General features: G+C 34.2%; 1 protein-coding gene across 1 annotated transcript in view; it reads right to left on the reverse strand.

Annotated features, from left to right (window-relative positions):
- Positions 1 to 8,852: 8,852 nt before the first annotated feature.
- Positions 8,853 to 21,578, reverse strand: part of NCAM2 (neural cell adhesion molecule 2) — a 571,781-nt gene continuing 559,055 nt past the window's right edge. The window contains exons 17-18 of the mRNA XM_037833245.1: positions 15,985 to 16,104; positions 8,853 to 14,287 (exon numbers count right to left, since the gene is read on the reverse strand). Of these exons, the coding sequence (XP_037689173.1) occupies positions 14,176 to 14,287; positions 15,985 to 16,104 (232 nt within the window). The 3' untranslated portion in view covers positions 8,853 to 14,175. The remainder of the gene's footprint in view (positions 14,288 to 15,984; positions 16,105 to 21,578) is intronic.

Consider the following 21,578-nt stretch of genomic DNA (forward strand, 5'->3'; position numbering starts at 1 on the left):
AACAGATAGCAGAATTTATGGGAATGAAAGGCACAATAGAAGAGATGAAAAACACAATGGAGACACACAAGAGTAGATTTGAAGAGGCAGAAGAAAGGTTCAGTGAACTGGAAGACAGGACATTTGAAATCATACACACAAAAGAACAGTTAGGGAAAAGAATGAAAAAATATAAGTAGTGTCTTAGGGAGATGAATGACAACATGAACCAAATGGACATACATGTTATGGGTGTCCCAGAAGGAGAAGAGAAGGGAGAGGGGTCAGAAAGAATAATAGAAGAAATAATCACTAAAAATTTCCCAACTCTTATGAGAGACGCAAATTTACAGATTCAAGAAGCATAGCATACCCCAAACAGGATAGATCCCAAAAGACTACTCCAAGACATTTACTAATCAGATTGTCCAATGTCAAAGACAAAGAGAGAATACTAAAAGCAGCAAGAGAAAAGCAATCCATCACATACAAGGGAAGCTCGATAAGTGTATGTACAGATTTCTCTGCAGAAACCATGGAGGTGAAAAGGCAGTGGTGTGATATATTTAAGATACTGAAAGAGAACAACTGCCAACCAAGAATTCTATATCTGGCAAAACTGTCCTTCAAAAACAAGGGAGAGATTAAAATATTTTCAGACAAACAGACAGTGAGAGAATTTGTGAATAAGAAACTTGCTCTATAAGAAATACTAAAGGGAATGCTACAGGCTGATAGGAAAAGACAGGAGAGAGTAGAAACAAAAATATCAGGAACGTAAAAGGAGAGAGAGAGAAAAATAAGATATGACATATAAAATCCAAAAGACAGATAGGAGGGGGAAGATGGTGGCATACAGAGGAGTGGAAGCTAGTTAGACCCCTAGAACAACTAAATAAACAACCAGGAACAACTACTAAATAATCTGGAATAACTGCTGGGGGAAAAATGTAACTGTCCACACATCATACACCAACCTGGATGGGGAGGAATGCCTGAGATCACAGAAAAAAATCTGAAGCAAAAACTGCAGATATGAGCTGAGAGTCCCTCCCCCACAGCAGCCCAAACTGCAAAGCTTTGCTGTGCTAGAGAGCAGCATTCTCAAGCAAGCAAATATACCTCAGCCTAGCTTCAACTGAGGTTTTAATTAACAAATGTTGACTGTTCAATACAAGCTATGAATCCCCAAGAAGCAGACAGTGGTTTTGGTAATGACTGAACTTGAAGAGCTGGAGGACCTCTCTGGGAGAGAGGGTGAGCCCAGAGGACTGGGTACTGTCTCTGGCCAAGGATTAAACTAAGGGTGGCTATGGACTAGCCCTGAAAGAGGGCTTTCTGTCCCTTTTCAGCTCAGTGGAGAAAACCTCAGCAATTTTCAGTTCCCAGTGCTCTGACTCAGACAAGGGTGGAGAAAGCAGAGTCAGAAAGACTATTCTAATGCAAATAATATCTTCTCAGGGAATGTATTTTCCCTAAGAAAAAACAGGTAGTGCCAAGCTCTATTACCAGTCTTCCATTCAGAACCAGACCCCAGAGCCTGGGTAAAAACAGCCATGGGCCAAACCTTCTTATACCAGTCTGGAGGGCCAGGCTGACAGGTGCCACCTGCTGGGCAGAAATCAAAGTGGCTTGAGGCCTCAAAGGGTGTATCAATCTTCTAAGACACACTCTTAGGGAGATGAGATACTATTGCTGCCTTCTGAGACCTGAGCCCATTCTGGTCTGGGAAGACCTGATTGGGGTAATAAAGGAAACTAAATCCCTAGACAACAGAAAACTGCAACCTACACTAAGAAAAAATGAAGTTATGGCCCAAAGGAACAAACTTCCACTTCCACTGAGATACAGGAATTGAAACAACTAAGGCTAAATCAATTAAAAAAAGCTTAGGGAAGATATGACAAAAGAGATGAAGTGTATAAAGAAAACACTGGGCATAAATAAGGGAGAAATAAAAAGTTTGAAAAAAGAACTGGCAGAATCTATGGAAATGAAAGGCACAACACAAGAGATGAAAGATACAATGGAGATATACAACAGCAGATCTCAAGAGGCAGAAGAAAAAACTCAGGAACTGGAAAGCAAGACAACTGAAAGCCTACACACAAAAGAACAGATAGAGGAAAGAATGGAAAAATAAGAGCAACATCTCTGGGAATTGTATGACAACTTGAAACACAGAAATGTACATGTCGTGTGTGTCCCAGAAGGAGAAGAGAAGGGAAAAGGACAGAAGCAATAATAAAGGACATAATCAACAAAAATTTCCCATCTCTTATGAAAGACATAAAATTACAAATCCAAGAAGTGCAGCATACCCCAAACAGAATAGATCTGAACAGGCCTACTCTAAGATACTTAATCAGATTATCAAATGTCAAAGATAAAGAAAGAATCCTGAAAGCAGCAAGAAAAAAGTGATTCATCACATACAAAGGAAGCTTGATAAGACAATGTGTGGATTTCTCAATAGAAACCACAGGGGCAAGAAGGAAGTGGGGTGATACATTTAAGACAATGTAAGAGAAAAACCACCAACCAAGAATCCTGTATCTGTCAAAACTGTCCTTCAAATATGAGAGAGAGCTTAAAATATTCTCTGACAAACAGACAATGACAGAGTTTGTGAACAAGATACCTGCTTTACAGGAAACACTAAAGGGAACACTATAGACAGAAAGAAAAGACAGGAGTGAGATGTATGGAACACAATTTTGGGAGATAGCAGCACAGCAATGTAAGTACACTGAATAAAGATGGCTGTGAGTATGGTCGAAAGAAGAAGGTTAGGAGAATGTAGGACACCAGAAGGAAAGAGGAAAGATAAAGACTGGGACTGTATACCTCAGGGAAACCTAGGGTGCTCAACAACTGTGATAAAAAGTCCAAATATGTTTTTACATTAGGAAGAACAAATGAATGTCAATCTTGCAAGGTGTTAAAAATAGGGTGATTTTGGGTAAAAAAATACAATGAATGCAAACTAGAGACTATAGTTAACAGAAACATTGTATTATGCTTCCTTTAAGGTAAGAAAAGCAATATACAGAAGCTCAATGCATATGGGGGGACACAAGGGAGAGGTATGGGACTCTTGGCATTGGGGATACGGTCTGACTCTTTTTTCTACTTTGGTTTCATGCTATCTTTCCTTTTATCGCTTACTGGTTATCATGTTGTCATGTTTCTTTCTCTTTTTTTTTCCCTTTGTCTCTCTACCTTCTTTGACTCTCCCTCCTTCTTTGTGGAAGAAATGGAGATGTCCTTATACAGATAGTGGTGATGGTTGTGAATACATAAATACGTGACTATACAGGGAACCACTGATTGTTTACTTAGGATGGAATGTATGGTGTGTGAAAAAACCATATTAAAAAAATGGGTTGATGAAGAAACCTTGAGGGCACTATATTGACTGAAATAAGACAGACACATAAGGACAAATATTACAGGGTCTCACTGATATGAACTAATAATAATATGTAAACTCATAGACATGAAATATAAGTTACCAGGATAGAGAACAGGGCTAAAGAATGGGGAGTGGTTGCTTATTATGAGCAGAATGTTCAACTAGGTGAACTTAAACGTTTGGAAGTGGACAGAGGTGATGGTAGCACATTGTGAGAATGACTAACAGTGCTGAATGATCTGTGAATGTGGTGGAAAGGGTAAACTCACAGTCACATATGTCACCAGAAGTAAAGTTGGAGGTTAAAAGATGGGAATGTATAAAACAGTGAACCTTGTGGTGGACAATGTCTGTAATTAACTGTACAAATATTTAAAAATTCTCTCATGAACTAGAGCAAATGTATGACACTATAACTAGAAGTTAATAATAGAGGGGTATATAGGAAAAAAAGTATACCTATTTCAAACTATATACTACAGTTAGTAGTATTTTAACATTCTTTCATCAACAGTAACGAATGTGCTATATCAATACTATGAATCAATAATAGAGGGCGGTTGGTTAGGGGTATGGGAGGATTTGAGTTTCCTTCTTTTGTCTCTATTTCTTTTCTGGAGTAATGAAAATGTTCTAAAAATTGAAAAAAAAAATAATTGTGGTGATGCATGTACAGACATATGATGGTACCTTGGGCAATTGTTTGTACACTTTGAATCTTTGGATAATTGTATGGTTTGTGAACAATCTCAACAACAACAACAAAAAAAAAAACGAAAGACAAAATGGTACAAGAAAGTACTGCCCTTACAGTAATAACACTAACTGTTAATGGATTAAACTCCCTGATAAAAAGACATAGACTGGCTGAATGTATTAAAAAACAGGACCCATCTCTATGCTGTCTACAAGAAACTCACTTTAGACACAAGGACAAAAATAGGCTGAAAGTGAAAAGAGGAAAGATTTAGGTAGGAGAGTCAGAGAAACAGATGTCAAGTAATGTAAATGATCACTTTGCAAATGGAAAGGTACCTTGAGTTAAGGAATATGGCAGTCTCTAGAAACCTTCAGAGGTAACACGGTCTTCCTGATAGCTTGATTTTTAGCCCAATGAAACCCATATCAGAATTCTTACCTTCAGAACTGTAAGATAATAATATGCATTGTTTCAAATTAACTAAGCTTGTGGTAATTTTTTTTATAGCTGCAAATGGAAACTAATAAGACACAGAAAAGTGAACCTTAAACTGGTAATTTTCAGTGGGCTGCTCTTGTAACAAAAATTTAAAATTTTTGTCATTGCCTTTGAGGCTAGGTAAGAGATGGAAGCCTGAATGGAAGTAAGTAAAGTGCCCGTGGATGTTGTTAAAACAGTGATGGGTAAAGAAAAAGGGAACTATGTCTGTACAGGTAGAACAAATAGCTTAATTGTTGCCTATGATACACTGGAAAATTGAAAATGTACCTAGTGAATTTTTGAATATGACTAAGGAGATTTCCAGGCAACATGTTGAAACTGTTAATTGTCTTTTTTTCCTGCTCAGGTACAATAAGGTCTCGTAAGAGGAAGATGTGGTAAAGAGAAATGTGCTTCATTTTCAATCAGAATTCAGAGGGATTATTTCTTACCCAGCATGTGCTTTTGTCCAGCAGTCCAAAGTTTCTCAAAGTAGGAAATGGCATGTGGTCAAAAATCAATTCAAATGTGTCCTTGTTTGCCCTGTAGAAATGGAAGGAAGTGCCTTGTAGACCTTCTTAGCCACACAAATGTGCTTTGAAGAGTCTTAAGGTCATTAGCCAATAGTATCCCATTTTTCAGTCCAACATAGAGAAGGAATTATCTTGAAAATATACGAGAGTGGGATTTTTTAACTTCGGCAAAATGGGAAGGAAACAATGAGCTTCGATTTGAACATTCTGAAGACTGATTTGATATGTCGAAAACTCATTATTTTGAAAACTTTAATTCTGGGGGTGAGAATTGCATCTGCATGTTTAAAAGTAAGAAGGCATAAACAAGTACCATGAAAAGTCTCTTCTTACGCCTCATCCATCCAATAATCATTTCCAAAAATGTCCCCAGATAAACTGTATGCTCACTCGCCCATATACCTTCCACAGTGTTTTTAAAGGAGTTGTACCAGCTTGAACCCACAGGAACTGAAACAGTCTAAATGAAAATACGTTTCAAAGGTACTATGTGCAACTGGGCAGGAATCAGGCAAGAAATTTACTCTGCTGCAGTCACAGACTGCTTCCTATAGAGAAGTAAGGACTACTGAAAAAGAGTCTCTAAGAACCATGAGAGCAAAGGATTTAGTAGTGGCTCCCAGGGAGTAGACACAGAGAATATTTCCTAGCCTGAAGGCAGGGGGAATTGGCAACTTTTGCCTGGCTGAATTTCAAAATTGTTATGGACAAATAACTGTCAAGTGTTTCTTTTCTTTCCCTATTTATTTTTTGAAGGACAGAGCCTATTATTATTATCCTGTCCCTGTCACACCATTGTCCACAGGGTTTTTTAGGACTGCTAAATTATCTTTTAATAAGCAGGTCTCTGCACCTAAGGTATAATACCCAAGGAGTATCATCTGCACCTGGAACTAATTTTGTTGAATAAATTCTCATATTCAAGCCTGATCTTGATCCCATAATAAAATGAGTCTTTGGGTGTGTTGGGATAAGGGTTAGTGAATTTTGCAGGTAGAAAATGTGTGAAACATTAGAGAACAGAAAGAAGTGATCATACACTGCAAGATTGATGGTGTTCAAAGAACCCTGCCCTAGTTTGCTTCCCTTCCATCCACTAACACACACACACACACACACACACACACACACACACATACACAGAGAGAGAGAGAGAGAGAGAGAGAGAGAGAGAGAGAGAGAGAGAGAGAGACTATGACTGATATCCAGTGGGGCATTCCAAGTGTGAAGCAAACAGGATTGATAAGTGTTTACTTGTTGGGACTACTGCATTTGGAAGGCTCCCTCTTAGAAGCAAGTAGCCAGCTATACCATCTAAAGCAGAATATACCTAAACTTAGACAAGAAAATTTACTGAATCATGAAAGATAGCATAGTGTTGCTGTTTTAAGTACTACATTTTGGTTTGGTTTGTTATTCAGCAACAGATAACTGAAACAGAAGTAGAGGAAACAATAAAATGAAAGCCTTCTTTCAACTTTTAAATGACTCAAATTTATTTTATTAATACACTATTTAATGATATATGAAACCATTGTAATTTATGTTCTATAAAGAATTACAAATATGACAGAGTAATATAACTTATCCTAATCAGTGTTATAACATGAATGATATAGAGATAATCATAGCTAGCATTTACTGGTACTTGCTCTGTGGTATATGGTACATGAAAATCTTCATAAACATTATCTCAGTAAGTCCTCAAATCAACTATTAGAGTTAGATATTTTCGCTTTAGTACCTCTATTTTATTGATGAGTAAACTAAAAATGAAAATGTTTTATAAATTGCTACTGTCCAGAGCTAGGAACAGAAGGTAGAATATTAATGTGAACTCAGGTTTATTCTCATTCCATTGCCTAGGTTCTTACATATTTCCCAGTATTGCTTCAAGGATCCCAGTTCTATCACCATTGCAACTTAGTGGGAAATTCTTCCCTCATCTTTTCTCAGGTGAGTAAAGCTGTGTATCTATTTGTTTCTGAGTTAGTGCAAATGCCATTTAAGCTTTTCTGAGAATGCTTCCATTAAAACTGGGAGGAGAGCCTCCCATGGACAGACCTGGTGAAAAATCTTCCCCAAATACCAACGAATGATCTTGATCATGTTGCCCTATCCTCCACTTTAGCACGGTTGGATTTTTGTTTATAAATAATACAATGTTACAATAAGTTGGCTACTTCCTACAAGGAAAATTGGATCTCCCATCTAAAGCCCTCCATTTTTAAAATGATTCTTCCAAGAGAATGTCATTGCTTGACCTCCAGAAATGATAGTATACAAATGTTTGTAATTGATTGTGGTAATCATGCTTTCTTCTTGGAGATGGAAGAAAAGATGTTTATATGAATTAAATGATCAACTTAATTTTTCCCAGTACTAAAACATCTACATACTGGAAACATGCTCATGTATAGCCTGCTAGATTAATAAAAAGTCAGAGTAAATTAAAATTCAATTTTGGATGAATTTGATTTTATTCCAGTTTTTTACATCCTTCTCCATCCAAAATTCTAGCTATGGAAGAAAAAGTTAAGTTATCCAGGAAAGATAAAATACACAAATGTATGCATTTGGTTATGGAGAGCAAAGTTATGTCAAGACCCTTCACATAAAATAGAAAAGGTTATTTGTATTTTGAGGATGTTCTTTGTATTGGAAATGTCATTTTGGAAATAAAAAACACAGAAGTTTGAAATCCTGGTATGAATCTTAGGAGACAGACATTCTTAATCTATACAAGAAGTAGTAAAGAGCCTTTATTTTAGGCAATGGATGGGTTTTAAAAAAAAAAAGATAGGAAAAATTCTGTAGAATATTAAAATTTTACCTGTTCAGTTTCCATCAGAGATCATAGACTTAGTTTTGGCTTCTTTCTCATGTTATATTTCACATTTCATTATAACTGTCCTTTTAATGAATACAGGATACTGAGAGAACAAACACATATGTGCCGTTTTCCCCTTAAAAACCAACTGCCAATTTAATATTATTTTTCTCAATATGTGTAAGTACTTTGTGAGATTTGTAAAGTTTGTATTGAAAATTATCCCCCTGTGAAAATATACCATTCATTAATCCTTCTTTCATTTTAGCAAGTCACACTTCACATTGGTTAAAATGAAAGCATCTTGTCAAAGTATGTGAGGAATGTTAGCTTCTATCCTTTTGTAATTCCTGAAGTCCTGCAAGAAAATAATCTTTATAATAATGAGAAATAAAATGCTAATATGAAATGGAAGTTAATACAACCTTGTCACTCAAAAATGTGTCTTCATCTCAGGGGTGCTCACATTTCAGCATGCATCAGAATCACCAGAAGGCTGGTAACTACTGGACTATAGAGTTTGAGTGGTATGTATATATAAGTTAAAGAAAATAGAAGATAATATGTTTTAATTCATACTGGACACAGCATAGAATTCACATATCTTCTGACTCAAAAGCTCTGTGGTGGGGCCCAGGAATTTATATTTCTAACAATTTCCCAGGTGATAGTGATACTGCTGATCTGGAGAACACATTTTGAGAACTGCTGGTTAACCAACTGTTTACTCATTAAACTCTCTGACCTGTGCAAAAATGTAGAAACCAAAAGATTTGTGTTTCAGGATGAGGCAAGGGGAAAGAAGCACTCTCTTCTTTTGAATATATGGAAATATGTTTGGAATTTTTCTTTAAACCTAAAGGATTTGTCAAGTCATAGGCTCACACATCACAGAGATATTATTCAAAATAAACATAAAATGCAACACTTTATTAAAGTAAAAGTATCTTTACTATTAATATACAAATGGTGAAGAGTGACAATTTTGATTTACTGTAAGCCATACTTCAATGTCTCTCATAAATACAAAACTTCAACATTTGCAGTATAATTTTTTACAGTTTAGACATATATATACAGCATTTCATAGGGACATACTATATTGAAACCTTAGGAAAATTTTGTGGTAGCTAACTTAAGAATATAGAGTTGGAGTGGTATATATATATATATATATAAGTTAAAGAAAATAGAAGAAAATATGTTTTAATGCATACTGGACACAGCATAGAATCCACATACCAAAAAAAAAAAAATTTTACTTCTGAATAGTTCATCTATTCCTAACAGGCTTGAGAGGCAAATACTAGACCATGAACATTCCTTTAAGGGTGTAACCAAATATATTTTCTCTTAACAGTACTATTTATTTTATATTATGCATGTGATTCCCTAAAAAAACTCCGATTTGCAAAATTGAATCATCGGTTCCATTTCTGTGAACTTTCTCCTCTGGATTTCACTAAGTTTTCTCCTTTATTTTAGTATGTTTTATTGGCCTGAATTTTCATCTTAATAATGTTCCTAGTCCCAGTTGAGAACTTCTCATACTCAGCTCTTACATCTATTCCCAATGTAAGATTCCAGTTTGCATTTCTGAATTCTTTCAGTTCTTTGTTCCTTTACTTTCATACGCCTGGTTGTGACTTGAAATGCTCCAGCAGTCATCACTTTGCTAATTCTCTTTCAAGGAAGGCTAAAATCAGATACCAAAAGGTACATGTTTTAACTTCAGAAAAAAAAATTGAAGTAGCAATATTTAAATTGATAGGTGATTTTTATACCAGTAGTTAAGAACATTGTGTGGACTAAAATACTGAAATTTTTATTAAACATAAAATAAAACAGTTGATACCAACTAACATATTTAAATTACTGATAAAATACTATAGTATTGATGGGCTGTTTTTCTAACATTAAATGTGCTATCAAACATTTTAGCATAATATCTAATATAAAAGTATTTAACTTTTATATGAAGGAAAAAAATTAATCTATGAGCATTTTTATAATGTTAAATGGCTGCATCTACATAAGTAAGTGCAATTTTTTAAAAGAAAGGAGGGAAATGGAAAAAATTGTATCAGTTCAGCAACTACTGTGACTTGACTCTTTTATAACTTTCCCATTATAATCGTAATTGTCTCATCTTGAAACATCATTATAGCCTATCAGTAGATTATTTGCCTGAAAGATTTCCATTTTAGGATTGAAGTATTTCATTTCTGTGATCTTCCTCAGTTTGGTTTTAGTATGTCAATATATCCATAGGCAATTTCAATGAGAAATTATGTAAAAATGCTTCAAAGAGCTTATAAGAAGATGAAAATCTCTTCTCTCTAAAGATAATACTAATAATATCATTTTAAAAAATATTATCACCTTCTGGTAAAGTTTGTGGAATAAGCATTCTGGATATGATAATGGTAAAGAACTCCATCAGGAATTTAAATTGAGCATTTACATTATTCTCCATGAAAAGAACATTGCAAACTTTATAAATAACTATAATAAGCTATTCCAATATTTCTTATAAGAAATGGAAATTATTCTTTCTGCCACTTCAACTGTATATATTTTCATCAGTGATTACTTTGTCATCAGCAATGAAGGATCATTTACAATCCCAAATCAAATTTATACCAATAGTTGCAATGTAGATTCAAATGACACCATAGTGATTTACCATATTTTAACAAGTTATTGGTTGTCTTTGACTTACAGATGGTAAAACTTAATTTCAACAATATTTAGAATGTATTTATTGTCTAAAACAACAATATAGAACAAATTAATATATTTCACTTCATGAGTATACATCAAAAGAATCATTTTGTCAGGAGTGGAAATAAGTTACATAGTATAATTTGCTATATTTAGATTTTTGTACTTATGGTAAATTGGCTTGAATTGAGCTTACTCACTGAATGTAAATGAGATAGCATCATTCACGTGTCACAATATGAGCAAAGTCTATCAGTAAATATTGCAGTTGTGTTTTTTTTCTTTTACTAAAACAGTGTCATGCTAATCCAAAGGCACAAATACATCTTAATTATTAAAAATAAGCATAAAATAAAGGAATGATTATAAAATTACAAATCGTTGGCACTCAAATAAATAAACTTATCAATAAAACCCTTTTATTTGAATAAATATTTAATTCAAAGACTAAGATTCATGTGAAATAGCCTTTGAAAAAATACTTTTATAAGTATTAATGTTAAAAGTAAAAGAAAACAAAGAAACATTAATGTTTTCCATTAGTATCAACACAATGGCAATATGTCTTACCCCACAAAAATAATGATCTTAGGAATCACAATTCTTACTTAAATTCCTTTTGAAATCATTGCAAAATAATTAGCTTGTCCCAGTTTTAAAAACAAAATCTGTTAAATGCTGATATTATTGTTTCCTCTTATATGTTGTGGTACATAGATTGTCATTGCCTAATTGCACATAACCTATCAGTTAGCTCTTGGCTTCTTGGTTTAAAGTAACATAGGGTTCAGATTATTTAAACAATATGTATATTCAGTCAACTCTTCTGATATTTTATACTAACATGTAAGAGTACTTTCAGACAGCAAAAATAACATTTATACAGTTATATGTTATGTTTAGTCTAGAATAAGAATGAAAAATAAGAAACAGATTATTTCATTTCTACTCATATTTTACAATTTACTACAAGCCATCTCTTATTTGGAAATTTGTACAAATAGAGTAAGTTGGAGCATTCCATTGAAATGTCTGTCAAAAAAAAATAAAAAGGATTTTCACAATATTGCCTTGCTCCCGCATGGCATAGAATTTTAAGGGCAAAAAGTAAAAACCACTCAGACAATTGAAACAGTGCACTTGAAACAGTCTGTCTGGAATTAGTTTCACATTATCTTTTCATCTCAGATCATTATCCCACATGAGTGGTAGCAACAAATTTAAAAGTTACATACCATTAAAAATATATATATTTTCAGTGAATTGCTTTCCATGGAAAGTCCAAAGAAATGAAAAAAAAAAAAAAAAAAAAAAACTGAACTTTGAAATTGAGAAAACAACAAAATATCTTATTATTATTTCTGCTTTCCAAGTTTAGCACAAATATGACAACAGTAAACATGCTAAATCACTTTCTCAGCTTTCCTAACTCATCATCATTAGTTTAAAACCACAGAGCCCTATCCAGGAAAAATTAGCGTTCATGGCTATTGCTTCATGGACACTTGACTAAGCCCGTTTACACTTACACAAACTAATTCAAGTATTTTGACTAGTTTTCGCACATTGGTACAAAAGAAAAGAACAGTAAAATGAAACCGATGATCAAACAAGAGAACCTAACCAGCCACAGTCAAATCTGTCAAGAAACCAGTTGGATAATCAAGTTAGTCAAAGCGACCTTAACAGTTTGTTTGTTTAGACATAACTCATATTCCTCCATAGGCACAGGAATTCTTTTGTCCAGGAATATGCCAGAAAAGCAAGGAGAGATTCCTACATTATAAGCCCCTGGCTTATGGCAACAACACACTGTGGAGATTTTGTGCCTTAACATGTAAATGGGCACATTCTGTCTTGCTGACCGTGAAAAAAAGTGAGGAATGATATAAAGGAATTGTCTCTCCTTGACCAACAGCTTCAACCACTTTGTAAGTGCAAGTGTTCATGACTGGCATTAATATTTCATTTAATATTCATCAAATTATCTCTATATAGAGACTTCCCAAAACAGCTTGCTCTGCACTGTTGAAATTTCTAATGTTCTTTTGGAACACATTCCCCAACCAGTCAATATCTGAGCTAAATACCACCTGAAACACTAAAGGTTATGAATGTAGTGGGGCCTAAAGAAACCTTGGGTTCTCTAGGATAAGAAATAGCCAAAAACCTGCTCCCAATTGGCATATATATCTATAAACATAAATACATGTGTTTACCTTACATTTAAATTAAAATCACGTTTCACTCTTTTACCTCTGGGAGCTTGCATAGCTTGGAAGTTGATAAGTATTTTATTCTGTATTAGGCTCTAACGAGTGATATTAGAAAGTTTGTGTTGAATAGTTAATGAATTTCTTCAACCAAAATTTTTTATCAAAATCTTAAAATGACTTCTAGCTACAACATCGAGAATAAAAACAAATAGTGGCAATTCAATATTGTATCACTGGCATTTTTATGACATATTTAAACATTAAATAATTTCTCTTTAATTTGATCCATGTGAAGATTTGAATTTCCATTTAGCCAATTACATGTAAAGATTGACATATAACACTAGGAAAATGACATTTTACACAAGGATTATCTAACATTATGGGGTAAAAATGTATTTGAGGATATGACTTGAAATATTTGAACACTAGAGACTTGGTGTTTGATATTATTAAAAAATAAAAAATAATCACATATTTATAAATATATCAAGACAACATACTAATATTGTTCTCATTTCAATTTGCTTTATTTGAAGCTGAGGGCAGAAATCACCATTATTTTCACTTGCAGTATATTTAATGTTTGTGTAATCCATTGTGAATGAATACGGCATATATAAAGAAATAGAGATTTAGGGGTCCTTTTAAATAGTTTCACACGCTACTAACATTATTTCAAATGGGTAACAATTTTGATCCGGCACTTCTCTCTGTCAAGAATCAACAATGAAATAGCATTGTACTCATAACTTGAAAACAGTTCTCCAAACTTTCTCTCAATGTTCAATATCCACTAAGGATATCTGGCTCCTTTAAGCCTTAGGTTACCTAAAATTCTCTTGATTAAAATTGTAACCTTTATTAAGTGCCTTATTTCTAAACTGAAAAGCCACATTGAAAATCTAATTGCCCAAGATAAAATTCAAGAACATGCCAGGCGTTCTTTGTTTTGCTTTTTTTAAAACCCGTTTTTGTTCTAGAGGCAGCAGTATGAAATTTAGTTCTTAAGAAACAGAGCACTTTAGCCACACAATAAATTGCAGTACTCAAAGAATCAAATTAATACCCAAGAGTTGGCACCAGTCAGGTCTCTATATTGAAATATGTAACAAAATAAACAACAGTAACAAAAGAAAATGGACCATGGACAGGAGTATTTGATCATATGTATATGTGTACAAGCTATTCCAAGCTAGAAGTTTCCCAAGAAATTAAGGTCAATGGAATAGTTTTGGTCATAGGGTCACTGCAATCCAAATGCTCTTTTTAGTGTTGTTCAAGCCGTCGTAATCTTGTTATGCTTTGCTGTCGTCATCTTTCGATTGGATGATGTCATTAGAAACTTTGATTTCTATAGTTTCTGGATTTATGACTTCTTTCCCATTTTCTTCTTTTAAAGGTAATTTTCTGAAAGGAAATAGAGAAATAATACACTTCATTCACCAAGGGAAACTTAACCATTCGTTAAGGTATACTTCAAGCAGTAGCCATTGACATTTAATTGTTTTTTTTTTTTTTTTAGCAATAAGAAAAAAATGATAAAAAAAAAAATAGCGTCATACAATACAATATACTACTAAGGACAGCAAATAACACCACTACCAAGAATTCCATATTACTCCCCTATATCCCCCTCTCATATACATTTAGCATTGGCATATTGCCTTTGTTACATTTAATGGCAGTATATTACAATGTTACTGTTGACCATAGACTCCAGTTTGCATTGATTATCTTTTTTCCTGAATACCATCCCCTTTTCAACTCTCTACATGGTTGACATTCATTTGCTTTCCCACATGCAAAAACATTTTTATATTTGTATATTTAGTAACAGTCATTGGCCACTCCAGTTTTTCTCACGTTACACAGTCCCAGTCTTTATCATCTATCTTTACCTCTGGTGTCACACATTCTCGTATCCCACCTCTTTCAGCTTTACTCACAGACATCTTTGTTCAGTGTACTTACAATACTGTGCTAACATCACACAGTATTATGCTATCTATTTCTGGATCTATGCAATCAATCCTAAACATTCTGTAGTCCTTCAGCATCAAATAGTACCCATTGACATTTAAATTACTCTTCTGTAAAATGAAATATACTACAATGGCTTGGTAATTTAGAGTAACTTAACAGAATAAAATGAAATCAGTCTTGTTAAAGTTACATCAAACTGATAGAAAAGAATCTAATGGATAATAAAATGATTTACAATTCTTTATTTTGAAAATATGATGCAATGCAGAATGTTGAATGAGTCATATGTTTGGGGGCTTAAATGCACCAAATCATTCATTATAGGTTGGTTCAGAAATGATAATCCACATTAAAATAGAATGCATATTAAATTCATATAGTTCATTCATATAGTTTATATTAAACTACAATTATTTTGTGTTTTGGAATTAGAAAGCCAAATATTTTACATGTCAAGTAGATGATTTACCAGTACTCAAGTTTTTTTTTTTAAGAAAATCTATCCAGAATTGCTAACATTCTATTAAATATAACTCATAAGATGGGTGAATTAACAATATTCTTGGCAGATTTTAGTCTTCTTTTGAATTTAAAGCAAATGGATATATTTCTGGAATTTAATGTAAATGGATATATTTCAGGACATTCTCCCTTTTTCAGATTTATCACATTTCCTATATTTGATCCCTTTTAACTGTTATTTTTTCTTGTCATTTCTTTAATCACTTCTGAGCACAGTTTTTGAGAATTGTTTCCAAGTGTAACTCACATAACAACGGCAACCTTTCTTCCTAAATATTAAGAAACTTTCACAAATTTCACTATGATACCAATGAATCAAAATTTCCAGTTTTTCTATATTTCTGATTTAACAGTTTATCTTTAAGTCTTGTCTGAACAGTAGATTTTTCTGACATTGATATGAAGGTTTTGTGCTAAATGTTTAAGTATAAATGGGTATATTATTCACATAATTATTCATATAATAATAATGTGAACAATAATAATGGGTTTTATTCACACCTATTTTCACCTAAACTACATAATTTTTTACAAAGCACAATGTGTTTTCACTTTACTATTAAGTATCCAAACGTAATTATGCATTTCAAGCTACATACTCAGGTTCTGTTAGTGGTGTGGTTTCATTTGGCTCATTTACTGGACTCCCATCTTCATGATTAGTAATTCTTTCATCCTCTGTTCTCATCTCCACTATTGGTTCCTTTGATCCATCTTTCCTAGAAAAATAAAGAAAATAATATTTCCTATGTATCATAAAATGAATTCATTACAGAATCTCGTTGCAACTCTCCACTTAATCACTCCTCTCGTGAATCAGTTCAACCTGGAGGGATTAAGAATACCATTAAGAATTATATTTTTCACTTGAAAATTCAACCCATTATATATTTTCATTCAGAAAAATATAGAAAGAAGAAATTCCATTTTGCCTAGATCTCTTTTTATCACCAAAATTGTGTTCATTATTTTGCAAAAGTGGTTCACATTTTATATCTGGTGTACAGTTCCCTTTTGGAAATATATGAAAAATATTTTGTTAAATAGAAATTATAGCAGTAAGTATTTTTTTCTAACTAGCCGTATAATTTTTTTAGACTTCATTTTTTAAAGAAGGCCGAGGTTTATAGAAAAATGGTGCAGCATGTACAGAGAGTTCCCATACACACTTTCACACCTACACACATTTCCCCCATTAATATCTTGCATTAGTGTGGTATGATTGTTATAATTGATGAACCAATATCAACACACTATTATTAACTAAAATCTGTATTTCATATTATGTTTTACTCTGTGTTGTACAGTTCTATGGGTTTTGATAAATGCATAATGCCATGTATCCACAATTACAGTATCATAAATATAGTTTCACTGTGATAAAAATGTCCTGTACTCAACTTATTCATCTTACCCCACACTTCCCCATGGCAACCACTGATCTTTCTACTATCTCTATAATTCTGCCTTTTCCAGAATGTCATATACTTTAATCATATGCTATCTAACCTTTTCAGACTGACTTCTTTCACTATCAGTGTAATTTAAGTTTCCTCCATTTATTTTCATGGCCTGATAATTCATTTCTTTTTCTTACTGAGTAATATTTGATTGTATGGGTGTACCACAGTTTATCTATTCACCTATTGAAGGGCATTTAAAAACATAAATAAAAGTATTATTTGAAATATATCATCAGAAATATTGATTCCATTTCAAAATTTGGATGATCACATTTTAAATAAAATATGTTTTATTGCTTGAAAAGGTCTCTATATGCGTACATGAAAGAATATAACTATATTGTGACCATTGACTTTTTTTAATTATTCATTTTATTGAGATATATTCACATACCACGCAGTCATACAAAACAAATCGTGCATTTGATTGTTCACAGTACCATTACATAGTTGTACATTCATTACCAAAATCAATCTCTGACACCCTCATTACCACCCACACAAAAAAACCAGAATAATAAAGTGAAAAGGAGCAACTAAAGTAAAAAAGAACACTGGGCGCCCTTGTCTGTTTGTTTGCTTGTTTGTTTCCTTCCCCCACCTTTCCACTCATCCATCCACAAACTTGACAAATGGGAGTGTGATCCCTATGGCTTCCCCAATCCCACTGTCCCCCCTCATAAGCCACATTTTATACAATTGTTTTCAAGATTCATGGGTTCTGGGTTGTAGTTTGATAGTTTCAGGTATCCACCACCAGCTACCCCAATTCATCAGAACCTAAAAAGGGTTGTCTAAATTGTGCGTAAGAGTGCCCACCAGAGTGACCTCTCGGCTCCTTTTGGAATCTCTCTGCCACTGAAGCTTATTGCATTTCCTTTCACATCCCCCTTTTGGTCAAGAAGATGTTCTCCATCCCACGATGCCGGGTCTACATTCCTCCCCGGGAGTCATATTCCACGTTGCCAGGGAGATTCACTCCCCTGGGTGTCTGATCCCACGTAGGGGGGACAGGAGTGATTTTACATTTCAAGTTGGCTTAGCTAGAGAGAGAGGGACACATCTGAGCAACAAAGAGGCATTCAGGAGGAGGCTCTTAGGCACAATTATAGGGAGGCCTAGCCTCTCCTTTGCAGCAACAGTCTTCCCAAGGGCAAATTCCGTGGTAGAGGGCTCAATCCATCAAACCACCAATCCTCTATGTCTGTGGGCATGTTAACAATCATCGAGGTAAGGCAGGCCAATACCCCTGCATTCTCCATCAGCTCCTCAAGGGGGCTCTGCATATTTTTTTCCTTGTTTTTTTTAAACTTTTTTTTTCTAAATCAACTGTATGAAAAATAAAAAAAAATTAAAAAAAAAGCATACAATAAAAGAACATTTCAAAGAGACCATAACAAGGGAGTAAGAAAAAGACAACTAACCTAAGATAACTACTTTACTTCTAACGTTTTCTTACTCTACCCCAAGCAAGTAACCTAATATAGCAACACCTCTGTGAACCTGGTCCTACCATACCCATCAGAAATCAACAGACCACAGTCATTCCTGGGCATTCCCAGAACACCACATTTACCCATGATAGCTTATCTGTTCTTCTTGGATTATTGTTCCCCCTTCCTTAATTGCTCTCTATCGCTAGTTTCCCTACATTCTACATTATAAACCATTCCTTTTACATTTTTCAAAGTTCACATTAGTGGTAGCATATAATATTTGTCTTTTTGTGCCTGGCTTATTTCACTCAGCATTATGTCTTCAAGGTTCATCCATGTTGTCATATGTTTCACGACATCATTCCTTCTTACTGCCGTGTAGTATTCCATCGTGTGTATATACCACATTTTATTTATCCACTCATCTGTTGAAGGACATTTGGGTTGTTTCCATCTCTTGGCAATTGTGAATAATGCTGCTATGAACATTGGCTTGCAGATATCTGTTTGTGTCACTGCTCTCCGATCTTCCGGGTATATACCGAGAAGTGCAATCGCTGGATCAAAGGGTATCTCTATTTCTAGTTTTCTAAGGAACTGCCAGACTGACTTCCAGAGTGGCTCAACCATTATACAGTCCCACCAACAATGAATAAGAGTTCCAATTTCTCCACATCCCCTCCAGCATTTGTAGTTTCCTGTTTCTTTAATGGCATCCATTCTAATTGGTGTGAGATGGTATCTCATTGTGGTCTTAATTTGCATCTCTCTAACAGCTAGTGAAGCTGAACCTTTTTTCATGTGTTTCTTGGCCATTTGTATTTCCTCTTCAGAGAACTGTCTTTTCATATCTTTTGCCCATTTTATAATTGGGCTGTCTGTACTGTCGTCATTGAGTTGCAGGATTTCTTTATATATGCAAGATATCAGTCTTTTGTCAGATACATGGTTCCCAAAAATTTTTCCCATTGAGTTGGCTGCCTCTTTACCTTTTTGAGAAATTCCTTTGTGATACAGAAACTTCTAAGCTTGAAGGGTTCCCATCTATCTATTTTTTCTTTTGTTGCTTGTGCTTTGGGTGTAAAGTCTAGGAAGTGGCCACCTAATACAAGGTCTTGAAGATGTTTTCCTACATTATCTTCTAGGAGTTTTATGGTGCTTTCTTTTATATTGAGATCTTTGGTCCATTTTGAGTTAATTTTTGTGTAGGATGTGAGGTAGGGGTCCTCTTTCATTCTTTTGGATATGGATATCCAACTCTCCCAGCCCCATGTGACCACTGACTTTTAACATATTCACATGTTTTCAAGAAACAGTTTAAATGAGTTGACTCCTTGTAAGATATATGCATGGTATTTTCATTTATAGGATCATATATCAAATGCAATTACTATGATTTCTAAAATATATGAGAAAAAGTATGACTATTTTATAGTTGATAAAAGAAGGAAGCTTATTGGGAAGTTCAATACCTCAAAAAAGGAGCAAAAATAAAGGTGACTCTTGATGATTTATTTCCCTTGTTGGAAATGTCTTGACATTCTATGCATCTATATTGTAAGGAGAAAATCTACCAACAAGAAGGATTTGAGGTGTGAAAAACGTATATACTTGTGTGTAAACCTATAAACATATGAATAGAAGCATATTTTAGAAAGCATTTGGTGATGATAAAGGATGAAGTGATTTGGAAGGGATGGACTCTATACAGATTATAACTAAAGCACACACACACACATAAACAAAACCAAACCAAGCAAACACAACAGCAAAGTGGGGAAAGGGGAATTCAGCTCTCTAGAGAGTTGTTGGAAGATGAGGTGAATACCACCCATTGTTGATGTGCTGCATTTATTGTTTCATCTCTAAAGATATGGCAGACAGCGAAAACAACTATGGAATTGCTTCTCTGAACTTAATTTTGACCATCAAGACATAACTGATTGAAGATATTGAAATGACAGCACTCTGTTATAAAATGTTCAAATTACCTCAGTTTAAAAAAAAAGTGAATGGAATTGCTAGATAAAATCAGATAGTCTTCTAGTATCTTTGTGTCACCCATCCACCCACAGAGAATCATGGACAGATACACCAAAAGAGTTGGATTACCAAAGGGATTAATTAGGATGACAAAAATTGATATCACATTTCTCCTGATCTTAAAGAAAACATGTTGAAATGATGGTCCCTTAGTAGAAAATGTTCATGTAGTCTTGGGATACTTTCAATAGTGAATAAAATTGCTAGATAAAATCAGTTAGTTTCTCTAGGTAGAAATACTCCCAAGGTGCTGAATTTTCCTTGGCAATAAATAGGATGACACTTATTGTAAGAAATGATACACAATTGATACTATATTTCTCTAATATGAGAGCATGGCTCAGGATTGTTGAGAAGCTGTAATGTATAAACATTTATTCATACAAGCAAACAATGTCAATGAAAAAGTAAAGACTCAAAGAAAACAATGTTTATTCAAAGTTTTCAGCATTAAAATGAGTTCTTAAAGAGCCTATAAACTAGGGTAGCAAACAAAATAAACAATAGAAGAATCTGACTAACAATAAACAGTGACCCAAACATTTAACAAGCTCCCAAAATGCTGAAATTTGTATACCAAAATATTAAGGATGATAAAACACTTTTTCAGGTGGCAGAATGGATGTTATTTTTGCATACGCATGCATTAAAAACTTGAATAAGTGTCAGGATATGGTAGAAAATCTGTAAGTCAATAATAAAACAATCTTTTTAACTAAAGAAATCAAATGTCTTTGGGAAGTGGGTGGTGATTCAGACATCTTTAGCAACATTGTCTTATCAGGAACCCCAAGCAAGCAAGCTCTATATAATAGCAAAGATGGCTGAAGAGGTTTGTACCATTGGATTTAGTTGTTTTTTCATTTTGTTTGCTTGCTTGCTTGTTATTATTCTTTACTTGATTCTTCTAAGAAATTCTGCACTTTACCAATTGTTCTGGTTTGCTAATGCTGCCAGAACACAAAATACCAGAAAAGGATTGGCTTTTATAAAGGGGTTTATTTGGTTACACAGTTACAGCCTTAAGGCCATTGAATGTCCAAAGTAAGGCATCAACAATCAGGTACCTTCACTGGAGAAAGGCCATGGGCATCTGGAAAACCTCTGTTAGCTAGGAAGGCATGTAACTGGCATCTGCTGATCCTGCATTGTGTTCAGCTCCTCTCTCAGCTCCTGTGTATTCTTCAAAATGTACTCTTGGGGTGTTTTGTCCTCTCTTAGCTTCTCTGGAGCAAACTCTGAGATAGCATA

Source organism: Choloepus didactylus, chromosome 1, assembly GCF_015220235.1.
Source record: "Choloepus didactylus isolate mChoDid1 chromosome 1, mChoDid1.pri, whole genome shotgun sequence".
In the NCBI taxonomy this organism is placed as follows: Eukaryota; Metazoa; Chordata; class Mammalia; order Pilosa; family Megalonychidae; genus Choloepus; species Choloepus didactylus.